The 18,240-nt window shown below is 42.0% G+C and overlaps 1 protein-coding gene across 3 annotated transcripts; it reads left to right on the top strand.

Annotated features, from left to right (window-relative positions):
• Positions 1-622: 622 nt before the first annotated feature.
• DDX47 (DEAD-box helicase 47) lies at positions 623-17,599 on the top strand. 3 transcript variants are annotated; one of them, XR_002515554.1, is made up of 12 exons: positions 623-804; positions 1,456-1,549; positions 8,754-8,942; positions 9,199-9,270; positions 9,505-9,623; positions 10,198-10,269; positions 10,765-10,881; positions 11,443-11,589; positions 12,108-12,245; positions 13,268-13,338; positions 14,866-15,009; positions 17,041-17,599. XR_002515554.1 is itself a non-coding variant. In XM_003906022.2 (12 exons), exons 1-12 carry the CDS (start codon positions 718-720, stop codon positions 17,170-17,172), a joined length of 1,368 nt encoding a protein of 455 aa, XP_003906071.1. In that variant the 5' UTR covers positions 623-717; the 3' UTR covers positions 17,173-17,599. The 3 variants fall into 3 exon arrangements, 2 of the variants coding, with proteins under 2 accessions (XP_003906071.1, XP_021777755.1); XM_003906022.2 differs by having other exon boundaries at positions 14,880-15,009; XM_021922063.1 differs by lacking the exon at positions 9,199-9,270 and having other exon boundaries at positions 672-804; positions 14,880-15,009.
• The last annotated feature ends 641 nt before the right edge of the window (positions 17,600-18,240 follow it).

Here is an 18,240-nt window from a genome sequence, read left to right on the forward strand (position 1 = left end):
GATCTCCGCTCACTGCAGCCTCAACCTCCGGGGTCAAGTGATCCCACAACCTCAGCCCCCTGAGCTGCTGGGATTACAGGCGCATGCCACCATGCATGCCCGACTGATTTTTGTATTTTTTGTAGACACAGGGTTTTGCCATGTTGCCCAGGCTGGTCTCGAACTCCTAGGCTCAAGTGATCCACCCGCCTCAGCCTCTCTAAGTGCTGGGGTTACAGGCATGAGCACACCCAGCTACTTTTCACAATTTGAAATGATCTGTGATAGCTTATCTCCTTTTTCTGTCTCCTTTTTCTCCACGAGGGCAGGGGTCGCTGTCCTGTTCACTAGGCATCTAGCACAGCCTTAGCATATGGTAGGCTCTCAACATTATTGAATAAGGTAATACGATAATTAAAAAATGGCATTGTGATATCAATCCGTTCCAAACTCTATGGTTAGAAAAGCGGGGAACATAACTGGCGACATACGTAGAGAAGGCGCTTTAAAAGGGATCTAAAGGTCAACTCGATTCCCCGGTGATCAGCCCCTTCTGCAATCGGACCTATTCCGCCTGCCTACGCGCGCATTTTCACTGGGCCCCACCCGCCTAGCGCACGGGTGCAATCCCCGGCAAGCCCGCAGGGGGCGCCCAGAGCAAGCCGTCCGGGGAGAACTAAAACTACATTTCCCAGCATCCCGCGCGCCGCAGACCCACTTCCGGAGACTTCAGACAAGATGGAGGCGCCCGGGGAACGCGATTCTCCGACCGAAGCGTCCCAGCCAGTGATGGAAGAGGAGGAAACTAAAACATTTAAAGACCTGGTGAGAATGGATGGCGCTGGCTTCTTTTATGTACTCTGGTGCTAGGCTCAGGCAGACCCAATTACCTTAGATCCCGCTCTGATAGTGCACAAAAGCATCTCGGGGCCTACCTTGTGTTTTCCCCCAAATTTCAGAGGGCAGGGTTTCGGGCGTGCTCTGAGTTTGGGTGGTGGGAGGGCTGCTGGGCCCTGAGAGCCCCATTTGCCCTATTCGCCACGTTTATATGTGTCCAGGAGGTTGTACATATGGGGAATTGGTCTCTTTATAGCTGGAGCTTTGGAGTCAGATGAACCAACCAGATTTGAATTTTGACTCAGTCTCTTACTATAGACAAGTTGTTATCTCTCTGTGTTTCTCTTTTCATATCTGTAAATTGGGGATAGTAATAAGTACTTACCTCGCAGAATTGTTGTGACGATTAAATGAGATGCTACATGTAAAGCACTTGGCCTTGGCCTTGGTGAGCAGAAAGTGTTCGTTAAGTCTTGAGCTACTGTCTCATGGTATAAAGAGTAAGCTCTGAGATGCACAGCAAATACCTTTTAAAGCAAGTATATTGGTTGTACATGATGGTTCTGACAAAGTCAGTTAAGTAGGAGGGAGGTAGGGGTGTGCTGTTCTTGGCTAAGGTATATTTTTCTGAATTCTAAGGGTGTGACAGATGTGTTGTGTGAAGCTTGTGACCAGTTGGGATGGACAAAACCCACCAAGATCCAGATTGAAGCTATTCCTTTGGCCTTACAAGGTAGGTTGTGTGACTTCGTACAGATTTAATATAAAGTTATCTCAATTAGATACCCCTTTTGAAAGCTGTTGCTTGCATACTTCAAGTGAAATAAGGATATGGTCACTAAAGGTACAAAGTTTGGGTAATGGCATTTGAAAATGTCATTCTCCAGTTTTACAGAGCTTACTTTCTGTCTTAATAACTAAAAGGGTTTGTTCTCTGCCACAGATGCTGTCTTTAAGGAAGCCCTGGATTAAAGTATATTAACGACAATCTTGGTAGGCTTTATACATCAATGGGTGTACACTTAGACAGGGAAGGATGCCTGGAACACATATGTGTGTCTTGAGGAGTTGAGAATTCTTGCTGTGAGGCATGTTTATCAGATTTGTAAAAGAGTGGTTAAAGTGCTGATTGATGGCTAGTGGAACTGAAACTAACAGGATGAACTTTTTTGTTTTTGAGGTTTTTTTTAAGATGGAGCTTTTTTTTTTTGAGACAGAATTTTGCTCTGTCGTCCAGGCTGGAGTGCAGTAGTGCGATCTTGGCTCACTACAACCTCCGCCTCCCAGGTTCAAGCAATTCTCCCGCCTCAGCCTCCCGAGTAACTGGGATTACAGGCGCACCACCATGCCCGGCTAATTTTGTATTTTTAGTAGAGACAGGGTTTCAGCATGTTGGCCAGGCTGGTCTCGAACTCCTAACTTCAAGTGATCCACCTGCCTTGGCCTCCCAAAGTGCTGGGATTACAAGCGTGAGCCACCACACCTGGCCGTAACAGGATGAACTTTAATAGGAATAGAAATAAAGACCTGCTCTTAGATTCCTAAAGTACCAACTTTACAGGATTCGGGTGGGTGATAAAAGAGACCCAGAGGTCTTAGTTAACTGAAATCTATTAAGATCCTCAGAAAAAGTGAATGTAATCTTAGCTATTATTATAAGAGGGGTAATGTGGCTAATTATTGTTAGTATTAATGTAGCTATTATTACTATATTAGTGATTAATGTAAGCTATAATTATTACTAATTATTAGTAATTAACCTAGCTATTGATAATAATTGAAAGATTTAATGATTTGAAGAGCTGTCATGTGGAAAAGAGGTTAGACTTACTCTACAAAATTCCATTTGCTCTTTCCATAAATAGTTACTATTTGTTGTAAATGTAAGGCACTGGAGGTTAATAGTCTGTCCTCTCCAAGAGTCCATAATCTATTAAAGAGATAATTATAAATTTATTACAAGTTGAACAGGGACCTAAGAAAGTTACATTCAGAGTGCACTGAAGGAGAAGAGATTACTTCTAATTAGGATGGATTAGAGAAGATTTATTTCATTTTATTTTTGGCTGGGGAGGTTGGGAAGACATGTGAGCTGAACCTTGAGGACTGAATTTAGAAGGATTTAGACATTCAGATATGATGGGAAGGGAGAACTTTCTAGGCATAGGGAACAGCATGGGAAAAAAGCCAGTCTGGAAAACATAGGCACGTATGGAGATTTGCAAGTACTTAGCAGAGTGGTGAAAAAGTTTAGTAAGGTGACTGGGGCCAGATTATGAAGGATTTGAGTGCTGGGTCAAAGAATTTGGTCTTCGTTTCATAGGCAGTGGGGCATTTTTGGAGATTAAGGATTTAGAGTTGTACTCTTGGAAGATTAATCTCATAGCTGTGAAAGATTAGAGACAAGAGACTGGAGTCTGGGAAACCAATTAGTAGGTTATTGTAATGATTTTAGCAATAAATAATGGGTAGGGTGGTGGTAGAATGAAAAAGAAAATGTTAGAAAAATAATCCTTGATTTTACAACCAGTTAAGCAAGTGGAAGGCAAGGAAGGGGTGGGGAAAATCTAAGATTATCGCTAAGTTTGTGGGCTGTTACGTTTAGGGCATATTATTGGTGTACCACTGATACAAAAAGGGAACGGGGGGGAGAATTCAGGAAAGATGAGTTCAGTTGGAAGTAATTGATTTTGGATATCAATGAGATAGAGTTGACCTTGTGGGAGGGGAATGGGGAAATGTTGCTCAGGGTACAGTTTCAGTTAGCCGGGATGGATAAGTTCTGAAGATCTATTGAATAGCATGATGACTACAGTTAATAATGTTTTGTGTATTTGAAAATTGCTAGGAGAGTAGATCTTAAATGTTCTCACCACAAAAATGACAAGTATGTGAGGTGACAGATAGGTTAATGAGCTTGATTTAATCACTTCACAAAGTATACATATATCTAAACTTTGCATTCTATACCATAAGTATATTATAATTTTTTGTCAATTAAGAAAACTGAGGGACAATAAAAAAGGAAAAAAAATACCCAGTTGGAATCCTGGGATTGGAACTTGATTGAGAGGCCAGAGGTGGATATAGACATTGTATCCAAAGAGCAGTTATAGCTGAGATTAGAAATGGATTAGATTGGCAAAGATGACAGAGGAAAAATTGGAAGATTCAGTAGAGGGTTGAAAATCATGAGAGTATAGTTTCACGCAAATTAGGGAAGGGAAAGTGTTTCAAGGAGGGGCTAATAAACACTTCCAACCTGTGCAGAGAAGTTTGAAGGATAAGGACCATATAAAGGCCAGTGGTGGGAAAGAAGTATCGGTGGCCCAGCATTACTTTCAAATAGCAAGAAGTTGCCGGGCGCGGTGGCTCACGCCTGTAATCCCAGCACTTTGGGAGGCTGAGGCAGGTGGATCACCTGAGGTCGGGAGTTCAAGACCAGCCTGACCAACATGGAGAAACCCCGTCTCTACTAAAAATACAAAATTAGCTGGGGTGGTGGCAGATGCCTGTAATCCCAGCTACTCGGGAGGCTGAGGCAGGAGAATCACTTGAACCCGGGAGGCGGAGGTTGCGGTGAGCCGAGATTGCGCCATTGCACTCCAGCCTGGGCAACAAGAACAAAACTCTGTCTCAAAAAAAAAAAAAAAAAAAGCAGCAAGAAGCGTTCGTGCATTTTAACTTTTCCAGCTTGCCCTACAGCATAGGTGAGAAAAAGGAGTCAAAACAGCTGGCAGTAATCCTAAAATTATTATTATTATTATTATTATTTTTTTTTTTTGAGAAGGATTCTCGCTGTCACCCAGGCTGGAGTGCAGTGGCCGGATCTCAGCTCACTGCAAGCTCCTCCTCCCGGGTTTACTCCATTCTCCTGCCTCAGCCTCCCGAGTAGCTGGGACTACAGGCGCCCACCACCTTGCCCTGCTAGTTTTTTGTATTTTTTAGTAGAGACGGGGTTTCACTGTATTCACCAGGATGGTCTCGATCTCCTGACCTTGTGATCCGCCCGTCTCGGCCTCCCAAAGTGCTGGGATTACAGGCTTGAGCCACCGTGCCCGGCCATCCTAAAATTATTTTAATGCTTTCAGCCATAAGTTTAAATTTGATGCAGAAAAGAATAGGGAGGGGTCAGTGGAAGATTGCTAGGAACTGACAGACACGATCACCATGGAAAATGTCTTTATCCTTATTGGGTTTGTCTCATTCTAATGAGTAGTTTATAAATATTTCATTTGAATCTATAGAAACGATTCAAATAATCTAATGTTTGATTTTGTTGCTGTTGTTATTCGATTAAAATAACTCTAAATTTGAATTTGGGACTAATGACGTTTTCAGTTTCTGCAAAGTTACTGAGCCCAGATTGTCCGCTGTTCTTAAACCTTATAATATGCTGAATAGTAGGTAGGGATAATTATTTTATTAGTGAGGAAATTGAGGCTCAGGGAGTTAAGTCCTTTGGCTAGAGTCACCTAACTAATTATTGCTAGAGCTGGAATTTGAACATAGAATCTTATAGCTCAGAAAACCTCTGTTAATGGATCTGCATCGACATGTGTTACTATCAAGAGATCAAGAGTTGTTTGATGAGCATGGTGGTTCATGCTTGTAATCCCAGCACTTTGGGAGGCTGAGGTGGGAGGACTGCTTGAGACCAGGAGGTTGAGACCTGCCTGGGTAACATAGTGAGACACCATCTATTTATTTCTGTTTCAGAGATCACTTAGAGTTGTCCTCAAGGAATTTCAAACAGCTTATTAATGGCTGCCATGTAGCAAGCACTTATGTTCAGTGCTAGCAACGTGGCAGGTCTATATGACAAAATTTATTCTGCTCTTATGGAGTTTATGCATGCTGGTATATTCTCTACAGGTATAAACACTGAAAAGGCTTAGAGGTTTCTTCAGAGATGAAGAAAGGAGATGACATAGAAAAATATATCAGTTTCACAAACTGAGGGTTGCTCTGAGGGACTCATTAAAAAACTGAAAGCAGTGCAGGCCTCAGCTGTGGGCAGCGAGCAGTGCTTATTGCTTCGTGAACCAAGCAACTTCGGCTCCTTTACTTCCCTAAATCTTTCTTATGTACTCCTTTCTTCTGAAATGTTAAGATTTCCCTTGACAGGCCGGGCGCGGTGGCTCAAGCCTGTAATCCCAGCACTTTGGGAGGCCGAGACGGGCGGATCACGAGGTCAGGAGATCGAGACCATCCTGGCTAACACGGTGAAACCCCGTCTCTATTAAGAAATACAAAAAACTAGCCGGGCAAGGTGGCGGGCGCCTGTAGTCCCAGCTACTCGGGAGGCTGAGGCCGGAGAATGGCGTGAACCCGGGAGGCGGAGCTTGCAGTGAGCTGAGATCCGGCCACTGCACTCCAGCCTGGGCGACAGAGCGAGACTCCGTCTCAAAAAAAAAAAAAAAAAAAAAGATTTCCCTTGACAAAAAAAGAACAAATCGTAGCTGCCCCACCCCCTGTTCCCGAAGGTGTATTGTGTTACACGGGCAGGACAGCAGTATCCCCAAGGAGTTGAAGACTAAAAAGCTTCGGGAATCATTTGCTTACACTGACCTTTGTTTCTCAGATAGGTAGATGCTGTTGCAATTCATTATTACCGACCCTGCCACTGGGGAACATTACAATAAGTAGATGAGTGAGACATTTTATCCCTGGATTGTCATTTGTCTGTAATCTCTAAAAAATCAGTCCGTTGTCTGGTTTGACTTGTATTTCACATCTGTGCATTTGCTTTTGAATGGAAAACACTGATGTTAATGAAAAGAAGGCTAAAATATATAATTCACTAGGATACACTGTGTATTAATCCGTTTTCACACTGATGATAAAGACACACCCAAGACTGGGAAGAAAAAGAGGGTTAATTGGACTTACAGTTCCATGTGTGTCTGGGTAGCCCCCAGAATCATGGCAGGAGGCAAAAGGCGCTTCTTACCTGGTGGCGGCAAGAGAAAATTAGAGACATGCAAAAGCAGAAACCCCTTGACAAAACCATCAGATCTCACTAGACGTATGCACTAGTGTGAGAACAGTGTGGGGGAAACCGCCTCCATGATTCAAATTATCTCCCACCGGCTCCGTCCCACAACATGTGGAAATTATGGGAGTACAATTCAAGATGAGATTTGGGTGAGAAATACTGAATCTGAATTTCCAGGCATGGGACCGGTCATATATGTATATATGTCTCATGGATTATTCTGAAGCTTCTGCCCCTGAGGGAGTACCAGTGGTAGGATATTTATGTCCCATGTCTGTTCTAACCCCACTTTTTTCCTGAGCTCCAAACAAGTATGTCCAACTGGTTTTTAGACATATTTCTAAACAAGTATGTCCAACTGGTTTTTGGACATACCTCTTTGAGTTTACTGCAGGAATCTTAAGTTCTAAGTTCCCTGTGTGGAAACCAAAGTCCTTATTTTCCTAACCAGGACTAATTTTTCTGTTGCTTATATCTCAGTTTTTGGCTTTTGAGTGTCCTGTACTAAAAATGTGTGCGTCACCCACATTCCCCTTTGTTAGTTTCTGAATCTCACTCCTTCCTGTGCTCATTCCTGGCCTCATTTCAGGCCACCGTCATATCTCCCCTGAATTATATCTGATGTCCCGGTTGAGCCTTTGTTTTCCCTGTTCTGGTCATTTAAGTCATTTCAGATTGTAAGTCATGTTCAGGTTACGTCAGGGAAAAGGGATTTGTTTATTGTAGGATTGTTTTCTAGGTAAAGAAGACTTCTCAGCTGTTACGCAGTCATAGAACAGGGACAGCAACTATAGGGGTCTTGATTTAAGAGGGAGTGTTCTCACTGGACACTGTTGTAGTGCACAGCTGCCTATGCACTACAGCCAGCCTGGAGATAGTGATCTGCACCCAGGAGTTAATTTCCAGATCTTATAAGTTGTGGCTTGAGTGGTGATAACAAACAGTGGTGACCTGTTCTTAAAGAATTACTTAGAGCATTCTTCCCTCAGAAGGAGCAGTAAATGGCATGCACTGTAAGGTTCCTTGGCTTCTCCTTATGCCATCAGGCCTAGAGTTTATCTTCCTAAACAGTAATACTGATCATGATATTCCCTGTTTAAAATCCTTCAATTCTCTCTTATAGGAAAACATCAAAACTCTAGCCTCATTCTTCTCTTTCTCCCTTAACACTTCTGTGTTCCAGCCACATTGTACTTCTCAGCCTAACTATGCATGCTATGTTCTTTTTTTTTTTTTTGAGACTGGAGTTTCGCTCTTGTTGCCCAGGCTGCAGTGCAGTGGCACGATCTCTGCTCACCACCGCGGCAACCTCCGCCTCCTGGGTTCAAGCAACTCTGCCTCAGCCTCCCGAGTAGCTGGGATTACAGGCATGCGCCACCTTGCCTGGCTAATTTTATATTTTTAGTAGAGACAGGGTTTTTTCCATGTTGGTCAGGCTGGTCTCGAACTCCCAACCTCAGGTGATCTGCCCACCTCGGCCTCCCAAAATGTTGGGATTACAGGTGTGAGCCACCACGCCTGGCCAGCATGCTATGTTCTTTAAAGCCTTAATTATAATTATCTTTCCTCTTACAGGAATATCCTTTCTTCCCTTCTTTGCTTACTTCTAGGTTTAACTCACTTAATCACCTCTGTTAGCCTTTTTTGACTCTTCTGGGCAGTAGTTACTTTTCCTTGTGTTCTCACGTATTTTGCAGGGGCTTATATTAAAACTCTTATCACATTATAATGAATTTGTATATCAGACTGTCTCACCACTGGGTTTTGAGCTTATCTAAGAGAGAGACCATGTCTTTTCTGTTTATTCAACTTTTCTCTCTCCTCAGTTCATCAGATATTTATTAAGCGTCTACTTTGTGCCCAGCATTGTGTCATTGTAGAAGACACAGAAATACTGCAGAGAGAATTAACTTGGCTGTTGAACTTCTTTTTCTTCTAGGTCGTGATATCATCGGGCTGGCAGAAACTGGCTCTGGAAAAACAGGCGCCTTTGCTTTGCCCATTCTGAATGCACTGCTGGAGACCCCACAGCGTTTGTTTGCCCTAGTTCTTACCCCGACTCGGGAGCTGGCCTTTCAGATCTCAGAGCAGTTTGAAGCCCTGGGGTCCTCTATTGGAGTGCAGAGTGGTAAGTGTCTGAGAGGGGAGGGATCCTAGGTTGCCATCACAAGTGAAGAATGAGTGTGAAAGGAGAATGGAGGAAGGTATTGCTAGCATAATTCATTGACCTAAAGAGCTAATGCTGTATTTTAGCTTTGGGAAGAGTATTAATTGTAAGGGAAGAACAAGTTTAAGTAGAAATCTGGCATTGGCTTTAAAAGATGTTCAGTGGACCATGGAAAAAATTTAAGGATCTCGTCTCTATGTTCTTTTTCTCTCTGTAGCTGTGATTGTGGGTGGAATTGATTCAATGTCTCAATCTTTGGCCCTTGCAAAAAAACCACATATAATAATAGGTGAGTAACTGACGAAGGTAAAAGACACTGGCAGTGATGAATTGGAGAAAATCTACCAATATCGGATAGGAAGACTTTGAGAAACAGATTTTGTAACCCTGTTAAATTTGTTAATTTCTTAAGTTAAATTTGGTGGAGAGCTGTGGGGTGGGGCAGGTAACTTTATTTGTTTGTTGTTGTTGTTTTTCATCCTGTTCTGAAACATCACTGTTTCTCCTCAACCTTTCTTGGTAGCAACTCCTGGTCGACTGATTGACCACTTGGAAAATACGAAAGGTTTCAACTTGAGAGCTCTCAAATACTTGGTCATGGACGAAGCCGACCGAATACTGAATATGGATTTTGAGACAGAGGTGAGCTCTCAATTTCTTTCCTCCTCTTAGAGCATCTCAGGTTCCTGTTTCAAAATTTGGTTCATTGCCCACTTGTTTTATATAGAACATTGCATCAGTATCAGTTTCATTCTTGATATTCTTCAAATTGCAGTTTCTCAGCACCCTTTTATCTTTAGAATATAGTCTGACTCTGACTCCAGAAATGGGAAATATCAAAACTGGATTTTCTTTTCCATTTCATTTAATTTAGACCTTGACATATACCCTGAAATATCTTTATTTTCTTTGATGACCCACTAATCCCAGCTTACTTAGTTGATTAATACTTATTCTTGACTTTTCTCTTAGATCAACTCTGGTCTACTAATTTAAACTGTTCTTTTCTTAGAAAGGTATTTTTTAATAGTGTCTGGTGGGGTATCAGGCAGTAAATATTCAGTAAACTTTAGCTGAATCGAATTGAATTTTCGAGTACCAAATCCTCACAGTGATATATTTAATTTGTTAACGTCTACCTCCTTCATTACCTAGAGGATTTGCAGCTCTTCCAGTCTGAATATCATATTGGCATCTTTTCCTCTTTGTGCCTTAGGTTGACAAGATCCTCAAAGTGATCCCTCGAGATCGGAAAACATTCCTCTTCTCTGCCACCATGACCAAGAAGGTGAAATTTGCTAGGACTTTTGTTTCTTCTTTATGAGAATTGATACATAAAGTAAATGGTAACAACAATAATAACAATAAGTAAAAATAAATTGCTTTAGTCCATTTTCACACTGCTCTAAAGAACTATCTGAGACTAGGTAATTTATACAGAAAAGAGAGGTGTAATTGACTCACAGTTCCACATGGCTGGGGAGACCTCAGAAAACTTACAATTACGGCAGAAGGCGAAGGGGAAGCAAGGCACGTCTTACATGGTGGCAGGAGGTAGGGGCAGTGCCACACTTTAAAACCATCAGAAATTGTGAGAACTCACTATCATGAGAACAGCATGGGGGAAAACCACCTCCATGATCCAGTCACCTCCCACCAGGTCCCTCCCGTGACATGTGGGGATTACAATTCAACATGAGATTTGAGTGGGGACACAGAGTCAAACCATATAAATAAAGAGTGTTTAGGCATCAGTGTGCTGTTCTGGATCTTCTTCCTCCAGGTGCAAAAGCTTCAGCGAGCAGCTCTGAAAAATCCTGTGAAATGTGCCGTTTCCTCTAAATACCAGACAGTTGAAAAATTACAGCAATATTATATTTTTATTCCCTCTAAATTCAAGGTAAAGTGTTTACTTTGATCATTCCTGCCTCTCCCTCTTCTTTTCACCAAAGCATCTGAAAATGTGTCAACCCTTGATTAGCCAAGAGCTGTAATGCAGATTGGCATCCTGTCTGTTTGCTTTAGAGGGCGTGTTGTGCTTATATTATCACCGATAAACTAGACATGCCAGGAATTCACAACACATTAAACCACAATAATGAGGTCATGATGTAATCATATAATTCCTTCCCATCCCCATCCTTGAGGTAATTTTTCCTTTGTTCGCTTATAATGTGGCTTTTATTTAGGATGAAGCCTCTGGTTTTGTGCTTTGATGTAAGGACTTCTGTTTTCTGAGGACAGATCTCCTGCCTGCCTTTAGGCTCTGTGGGGAATAGTGGTTCACAGAGATGATAATGCTGGTTAAGGAATCCTAAGCTGGCAGCTGGAGGTCTGGATAATGGAGGTCTGGATAATTGAGAAGCAACTATAGGGTTAGTCTTTACCTTATGTATATGCCAGGTCTCCAATCCTTTCTCCCAGGTTCGATGACATATATTGTTTTGGGTTTGTAACTTAGGATACCTACCTGGTTTATATTCTAAATGAATTGGCGGGAAACTCCTTTATGATATTCTGCAGCACCTGTAATAATACCCAGAGAACAGCTTTGCTACTGCGAAATCTTGGATTCACTGCCATCCCCCTCCATGGACAAATGAGTCAGGTAAGGATTCATCGTCATCATCAGCCACGCACTGATGGCATGAGCGAGATAAACCTCCTAACAATAGATTTGTACAATAAGGACATAGGGCACTGATGCCTGTTTCCATAATTGTTCTCATTTTATGGGCTTTGAAGTGTTGCTCTAGATGCTTACTTTCTCCCAGGGTAGCAAGAGGCTCCCATTAGAATATTTCATATGTAGCTGTCTGGTTTGCAAGCTGTTGAGTTGATATATTCAGCCCTAATGGTAATAATGACTCTGGTCTCTAAAAACATTAATAAATTATTTCACAGTTACTTTTCTATTGTGTCAGGCTACCCTTATTTTGTATCATTTTTTTTTTAAATTTCTTGTTGCTTCATATTTCTGTTTTGACCTATGAAGCCCCATTCAAAAGTTGAGGGGAAAAAAACTTTAAAAAATTTATGTCTCTTTGTTCTTGTGTTTGTCTCTTTTGTGTTTTGTATTCCAAAATGTATGTTAAGTTTTCCAACATTTCTTTCTCATTGCCTCAGAGTAAGCGCCTAGGATCCCTTAATAAGTTTAAGGCCAAGGCCCGTTCCATTCTTCTAGCAACTGACGTTGCCAGCCGGGGTTTGGACATACCTCATGTAGATGTAGTTGTCAACTTTGACATTCCTACCCATTCCAAGGTGAGTCCTGTTGCTAACTTGCCTTTCTAGTCCTAAAGTGTGTTTCTTAATGGAGTGTCTTCTGTCTTTCCTTAGTTACAGCAGTTTTTTTGTTCCTGGTTAATTAAGTATCAAAAAACAAGAAAGCCTTTGATTAGTTCATTCTCATCATCTTGCACAGGCCTGTGTATGTAACGTTAGTACATATGAAAGAGGTAGCCAAGGAGAGTTATTAGATGCTCATAGTAGAGGCAGGTGCACCACATACTGATCATGTCACTGTCATTTCTTGAGAATGACAATTTGTAGTTCTCAGTGTATCTCAAGGTTTCTCAGCCTTGGCACTATTAACATTTTAAGCTGTCGAATTCTTTGTTGAAGGGTTGTTCTTTGAGTTGAAGGATTCCTAGTAGCATTCCTGGCCTCTACCCACTAGATGACAGCATCACACACTCTTCCACTTGTGATAATCAGAAGTATTTCCAGACATTACCAGTGTCCCTTGAGGATGACAGAAGCACCCCTGGATGAGACTGGTGTGTCTCTTGTCTTTGTATTTAACTGCTGTAGATGAGGTGCTATCTCATTTGATTTTCATAACAACTCTATAATTTGGGCATGTATTTCTATGCCTGTTCAATAAATAGAAACCAAGGTTCAGGGAGGTTATGTAATTTGCAGGTAATTGTGTAACTGGCAGGTGGGAAGGACCACAGCTATAACCCAGCTCTGCCTCGAGATCCAGTGCTGTTTTTTAAAACACCATGCAGCTTGCGACCATGTAGATATGCTTTGTAGATTTATCTTTCTATGAAAGAGGGGAAAGCATTGGATCCATTTTGTGCTGCAAGGAGAATAAAAAAGATGAAGTAGATTTGTCTCAACAGATTGCCCAGGCCATTTATTTTCTCCATGTTATGACATGAATCTATTTTCTTTCAAAGTTTTATGGCAAGACTTTGCATACGTAGGTTTTTTTTATTTTTTTATTTTTTTTACTTATAATCCATATAACTTGAATTTATGTACCCTTTTGGTTTTAGGATTACATCCATCGAGTAGGTCGAACAGCTAGAGCTGGGCGCTCCGGAAAGGCTATTACTTTTGTCACGCAGTAAGTAAATCAGCTTTAGGGGCAGAGCAATGTAGAGAAAAGAGCAGAACTTTCGAGCCACTGACTGGGAACCTGGCGCTATCATTTACTACACTACTCACTTTCATACTGAAAACCAGGATAAAGGCATTGAAAGATGGGAATAGTAATACCTATCTAGCAGGGTTTTGGTGAAAATTGGAGATGATATATGTAAAAGATCTAGTATAGTATTTGGCATGTAGAATGGTAGAGTGGTACCTAGAGCTGGAGAGCAATTGCCTTTGTGTCAGCTCAGAAAGCGTTAGAATAACTATTTCCAATTTTGTTTTTTTTTTGGAGGAACAAATTTTTATGTGCCCAAGGCTGTCCTGTGAATAAATACCTTGAGGGATTTTCTCCCTCCTTCCCTCTTTTTTTTTTTTTTTTTTTTAAATTTGTCTCGCTCTGTTGCCTAGGCTGGAGTGCAGTGGTGCGACCTTGGCTGAGTGCACCTTCCACCCCCTAGGCTCAAGCAATCCTCCTACCTCACCTTAGCCTCCCAAGTAGCTGGGACCACAGGTGCATGCCAGCACACCTGGCTTTTTAAAAAATATTTTTAGCAGAGACAGGGTTTTGTCATGTTGGCCAGGCTGGTCTTGAACTCCTGAGCTCAAGCGATCCATCTGCCTCAGCCTCCCATAGTGCTGGGATTACAGGCACAAGCCACCTGCCTCAGCCTTCCATAGTGCTGGGCTTATAGGCACGAGCCACCTGCCCGGCCGATTTTTCTTTTTTTTTTTTTTTAAGCAGCAAGGTTTCACTCTGTTGCCCAGGCTGGAGTGCAATAGCTCGATCAGAGCTCACTGCAGCTTCAAACTCCTGGGCTCAAGTAGTCCTCATGCCTCAACGTCGAATGGCTGGGACTATAGGCACAGGCCATCATGGTTGGCTAATTTTTAATTTTTTTTTTTTTTTTTTGAGATGGAGTCTCGCTCTGCTGCCCAGGCTGGAGTGCAGTGGCCGGATCTCAGCTCACTGCAAGCTCCGCCTCCTGGGTTCACACCATTCTCCTGCCTCAGCCTCCTGAGTAGCTGGGACTACAGGCGCCCGCCACCTCGCCTGGCTAGTTTTTTGTATTTTTTAGTAGAGACGGGGTTTCACTGTGTTAGCCAGGATGGTCTCGATCTCCTGACCTCGTGATCCGCCCGTCTCGGCCTCCCAAAGTGCTGGGATTACAGGCTTGAGCCACCGCGCCCGGCCTTAATTTTTTTTATAGAGATGGCATCTCACTATGTTGTCCAGGCTGGTCTGGAACTCCTGGTCTCAGGTGATTCTCCTGCTTTGACCTCCCAAAGCGTTGGGATTATAGTTGCAAGCCACCACGCCTGGCCTCCCTGGAGTGATTTTCTAATGGACTATGCACAGAGATTGCACTTAACCCATATTTAGAAAAGAAATAATATGTTCAATATTGTTTAAACCTGTGGCTCCTATTGCGTTGTGTCATATAATAACAGTTTGGGAATGGACAGGCATTTGCATTACCAGGCAACCAAAGCTGTGCAGTTTTCCTTCCTCAGGTATGATGTGGAACTCTTCCAGCGCATAGAACACTTAATTGGGAAGAAACTACCAGTCTTTCCGACACAGGATGATGAGGTTATGATGCTGGCAGAACGCGTGGCTGAAGCCCAAAGATTTGCCCGAATGGTATGCATCTTTCTTTTGTCACCAGTGTCTGTGCAAACAATGTTAACTGTGTGCCACTTTATTATATTAACCCTCACACTAGACTGCAGAAGCTGGGTATTATTTTATTCCAAATTTCAGATGAACAAACTAAGGTGCAGAGATGGTAGGTAATTTGCATTAGACCATCCAACCAAATGGTGGATTCAGGATTTGGCCTCATTCTGACATTTACACATTCATAGCAACTGTTCACGTGTCACATGTGGTGAGATAATTCATCAGACCTGAGGTCAGAAGATGCAGCTGTGAACTGTGTGAGCTTGGGAAATGTGCCTGACTTCTCAGAATCAGAATCAGTTTCTCACCTGTAAATTGGGAATAACACTTGCCTGAATACCTTATGGGGTTTTACAAGCACCAGAGAAGCCAATATAAACTACATAGTTACTAGCAGGGGTTGATCATACCTGATCCAAACATTTGAAATCCAAAACCAAGATCCAAACTTTTTTTTTTTTTTGAGACGGAGTTTCACTCTTGTTGCCCAGGCTGAAATGCAATGGTATAATCTCGGCTCACCACAACCTCCGCCTCCCAGGTTCAAGCAATTCTCCTGCCTCAGCCTCCCAAGTAGCTGGGATTACAGGCATGTGCCACCATGCCCAGCTAATTTTGTATTTTTAGTAGAGATGGGGTTTCTCCATTTTGGTCAGGCTGGTCTCAAACTTCTGACCTCAGGTGATCCATCCGCCTCAGCCTCCCAGAGTGCTGGGATTATAGGCTTGAGCCACCACGCCTGGCGATCGAAAACTTTGAGTGCCAAAAGGATTGCCACAAGTGGAAAATTCCATGCCTGACCTCATGTGACAGGTTGCTACCAAGACACAGTCAAAATGTTTTTAATGCACAAAAATATTAAAAATACTGTGTAAAATTACCTTCAGACAATGTGTATAAGGTATATATGAAACAAGTGAATTTTGTGTTTAGAATTGAGTCCCATCCCCAAGATAGCTCATTATGTATCTGCAAATATTCTAGAATTAGAAAAAATCTGAAATCCAAAACACTGCTGGTCCCAAGCATTTCAGATGAGGGATACTCACCCTGTAGTAGTAGTAACAGTAATAGTGGTGATGAGAAGATTCTAGAGGAAAACCCTTGGAAGTGCTGCCTGCTTTCTGGAGTTCTGGTCTGAGGGATGGAGAAACTTTGCCCATAGGTGGTTGTTGGAGTAGCTGAGGTACAGATTTGGTTTTTATTCTGCCCACATGGGATTTTTTTGTTTGGTATTTTTGTTTGTTAAAGTATTACATGTGCATTGGGAAAAAAATTCAAAAAATACAGAAAAGATTAAAGTAGTAAGTGAAAAGGTAAACCTTTCCCCACAGAAAACCATTGATAACATTTGGCTATTTTTCTTTCTTTAGCCATAATTAGACTTTAATTATATAGGATTAACATTTTTCTGTTTCAACAAATACAGATTCATGTGATCGTGTCTTAACGGCTACAAAGAATTCCATCATGTGTATGAAATACTTACATTCATGGATGCTTATGCTTTTTTCCAGTTTTTTTCTACTTTGGTACAGTGTTGAACACCCTACTTTGTACAGCTTTGCATACTTACTCCCTTAGAATAAATTCCTAGAAGTAGAATTGTTGGGCTAAGGGATGTACACAGTTAAAATTTGAACTCATACGGAATGCCAAATTGCCCCTTCCCCCAAGAAAAGCTATAGCAGATTGCACTGTAAGTGACAGTATATGCGAATTTTTCTACACCTTGGCCAATACTGGGGATTACCCTTCTCTTAAGTCTTTGCCAATCTGCCATGTGAAAATAAAACCTTATTATTTTAATGTTCACGTTTTGATTACTAATAAGGTTAACATCTTTGTATATTTGGAGTTGGATCTCATTCCTTTGCTAATGTCAGGCATCAGGAAGTTACTTGATACTTGATCTTAAGGAGGGGGTACTAGAATGTGTTACCTTCAGTGCCAGTAATTCGTTTTCAATCCCATCTTCTTTTTTTCTTGCAGGAGTTAAGGGAGCATGGAGAAAAGAAGAAACGCTCGCGAGAGGATGCTGGAGACAATGATGATACAGAGGGCGCTATTGGCGTCAGGAACAAGGTGGCTGGAGGAAAAATGAAGAAGCGGAAAGGCCGTTAATTACTTTTATGAAGACTCACATTCTGCTGTTCTGTGAAAGAGAATTGGAGAATGAAACCTGCTCCGACAGAGATCGTGAGACTGAAATCTGTCAGAATTGTGTCCAGAATGTGCTCAGTGAATTCAGTACTCTTCCCCATTCTGGGTTGGAGTTTACTGCAGAATAATTCTTACAGTGCTGGTGTCAAGACCGTTACTGTTTCTTCAACTTTGACTCTTTGCTCATGACATGAGTAGGATGTGCTCTTCTGTCACTCACACAGACCTGTTGCCTTTTTTAGCTGCAAGTCGAGGACTAGGTTGATGATGTCCACGACCTGTAATTCTAAAGAAGCTTGGACATCTGCAAATGATATTTAAGCTATCTTGGCTTGTGCTTTATTCAAACTAATGTGAAACAATAAATTTAAATATTATTTTTAAAAGATTCAAACTCCTTAAAAACCTTGGTGTTAAAGGGCCTTGTAGATTTAAGTAAGATCTTGTTAATAGGTAAGAACCTGACAGTGTTGATTACATGGCACATTCATTGGTTGTCTTAATTAAGATAAATATTTATTACTTAAAAAATCAACAAGGAAACAAGATGATAGATGGCTTTGCAAGGGAAGTCCTACTTGAAAGGAGGTTGTGTTTTTCTTGCAGATGGAGCAAAGTCCATCAGTAAGACAGCAGAGGTCTTTAAAATCCCTAAATAGATTTATTTCCTTCATTCCCTCAATTAAGCAGGTGGTTAGGAAGACTGGTTTCTTACGTAGACTCTTTTTTTTTTTTTGAGACTATCTTACTCTGTCACCCTGGGTGGAGTGCAGTGGTACGACCTCAGCTCGCTGCAGGCTTGACCTTCCGGGCTCAAGTGGTCTCCCACCTCAGCCTCCTGAGTAGCTGGGACTACAGGCACACGCCATCACGCCTGGCTAATTTTTACATTTTTTGTGGAGATGGGATCTTGGCATGTTACCCAGACTGGCCTTGAATTCCTGAGCTCAAGAGATCCACCTGCCTCGGCCTCCCAAAGTGTTGGGATTGCAGGTGTGAGCCACTGCACCTGGCCTCTTTCTTTTTTTC

Source organism: Papio anubis, chromosome 9 (assembly GCF_008728515.1).
Source record: "Papio anubis isolate 15944 chromosome 9, Panubis1.0, whole genome shotgun sequence".
Taxonomy (NCBI): domain Eukaryota; kingdom Metazoa; phylum Chordata; class Mammalia; order Primates; family Cercopithecidae; genus Papio; species Papio anubis.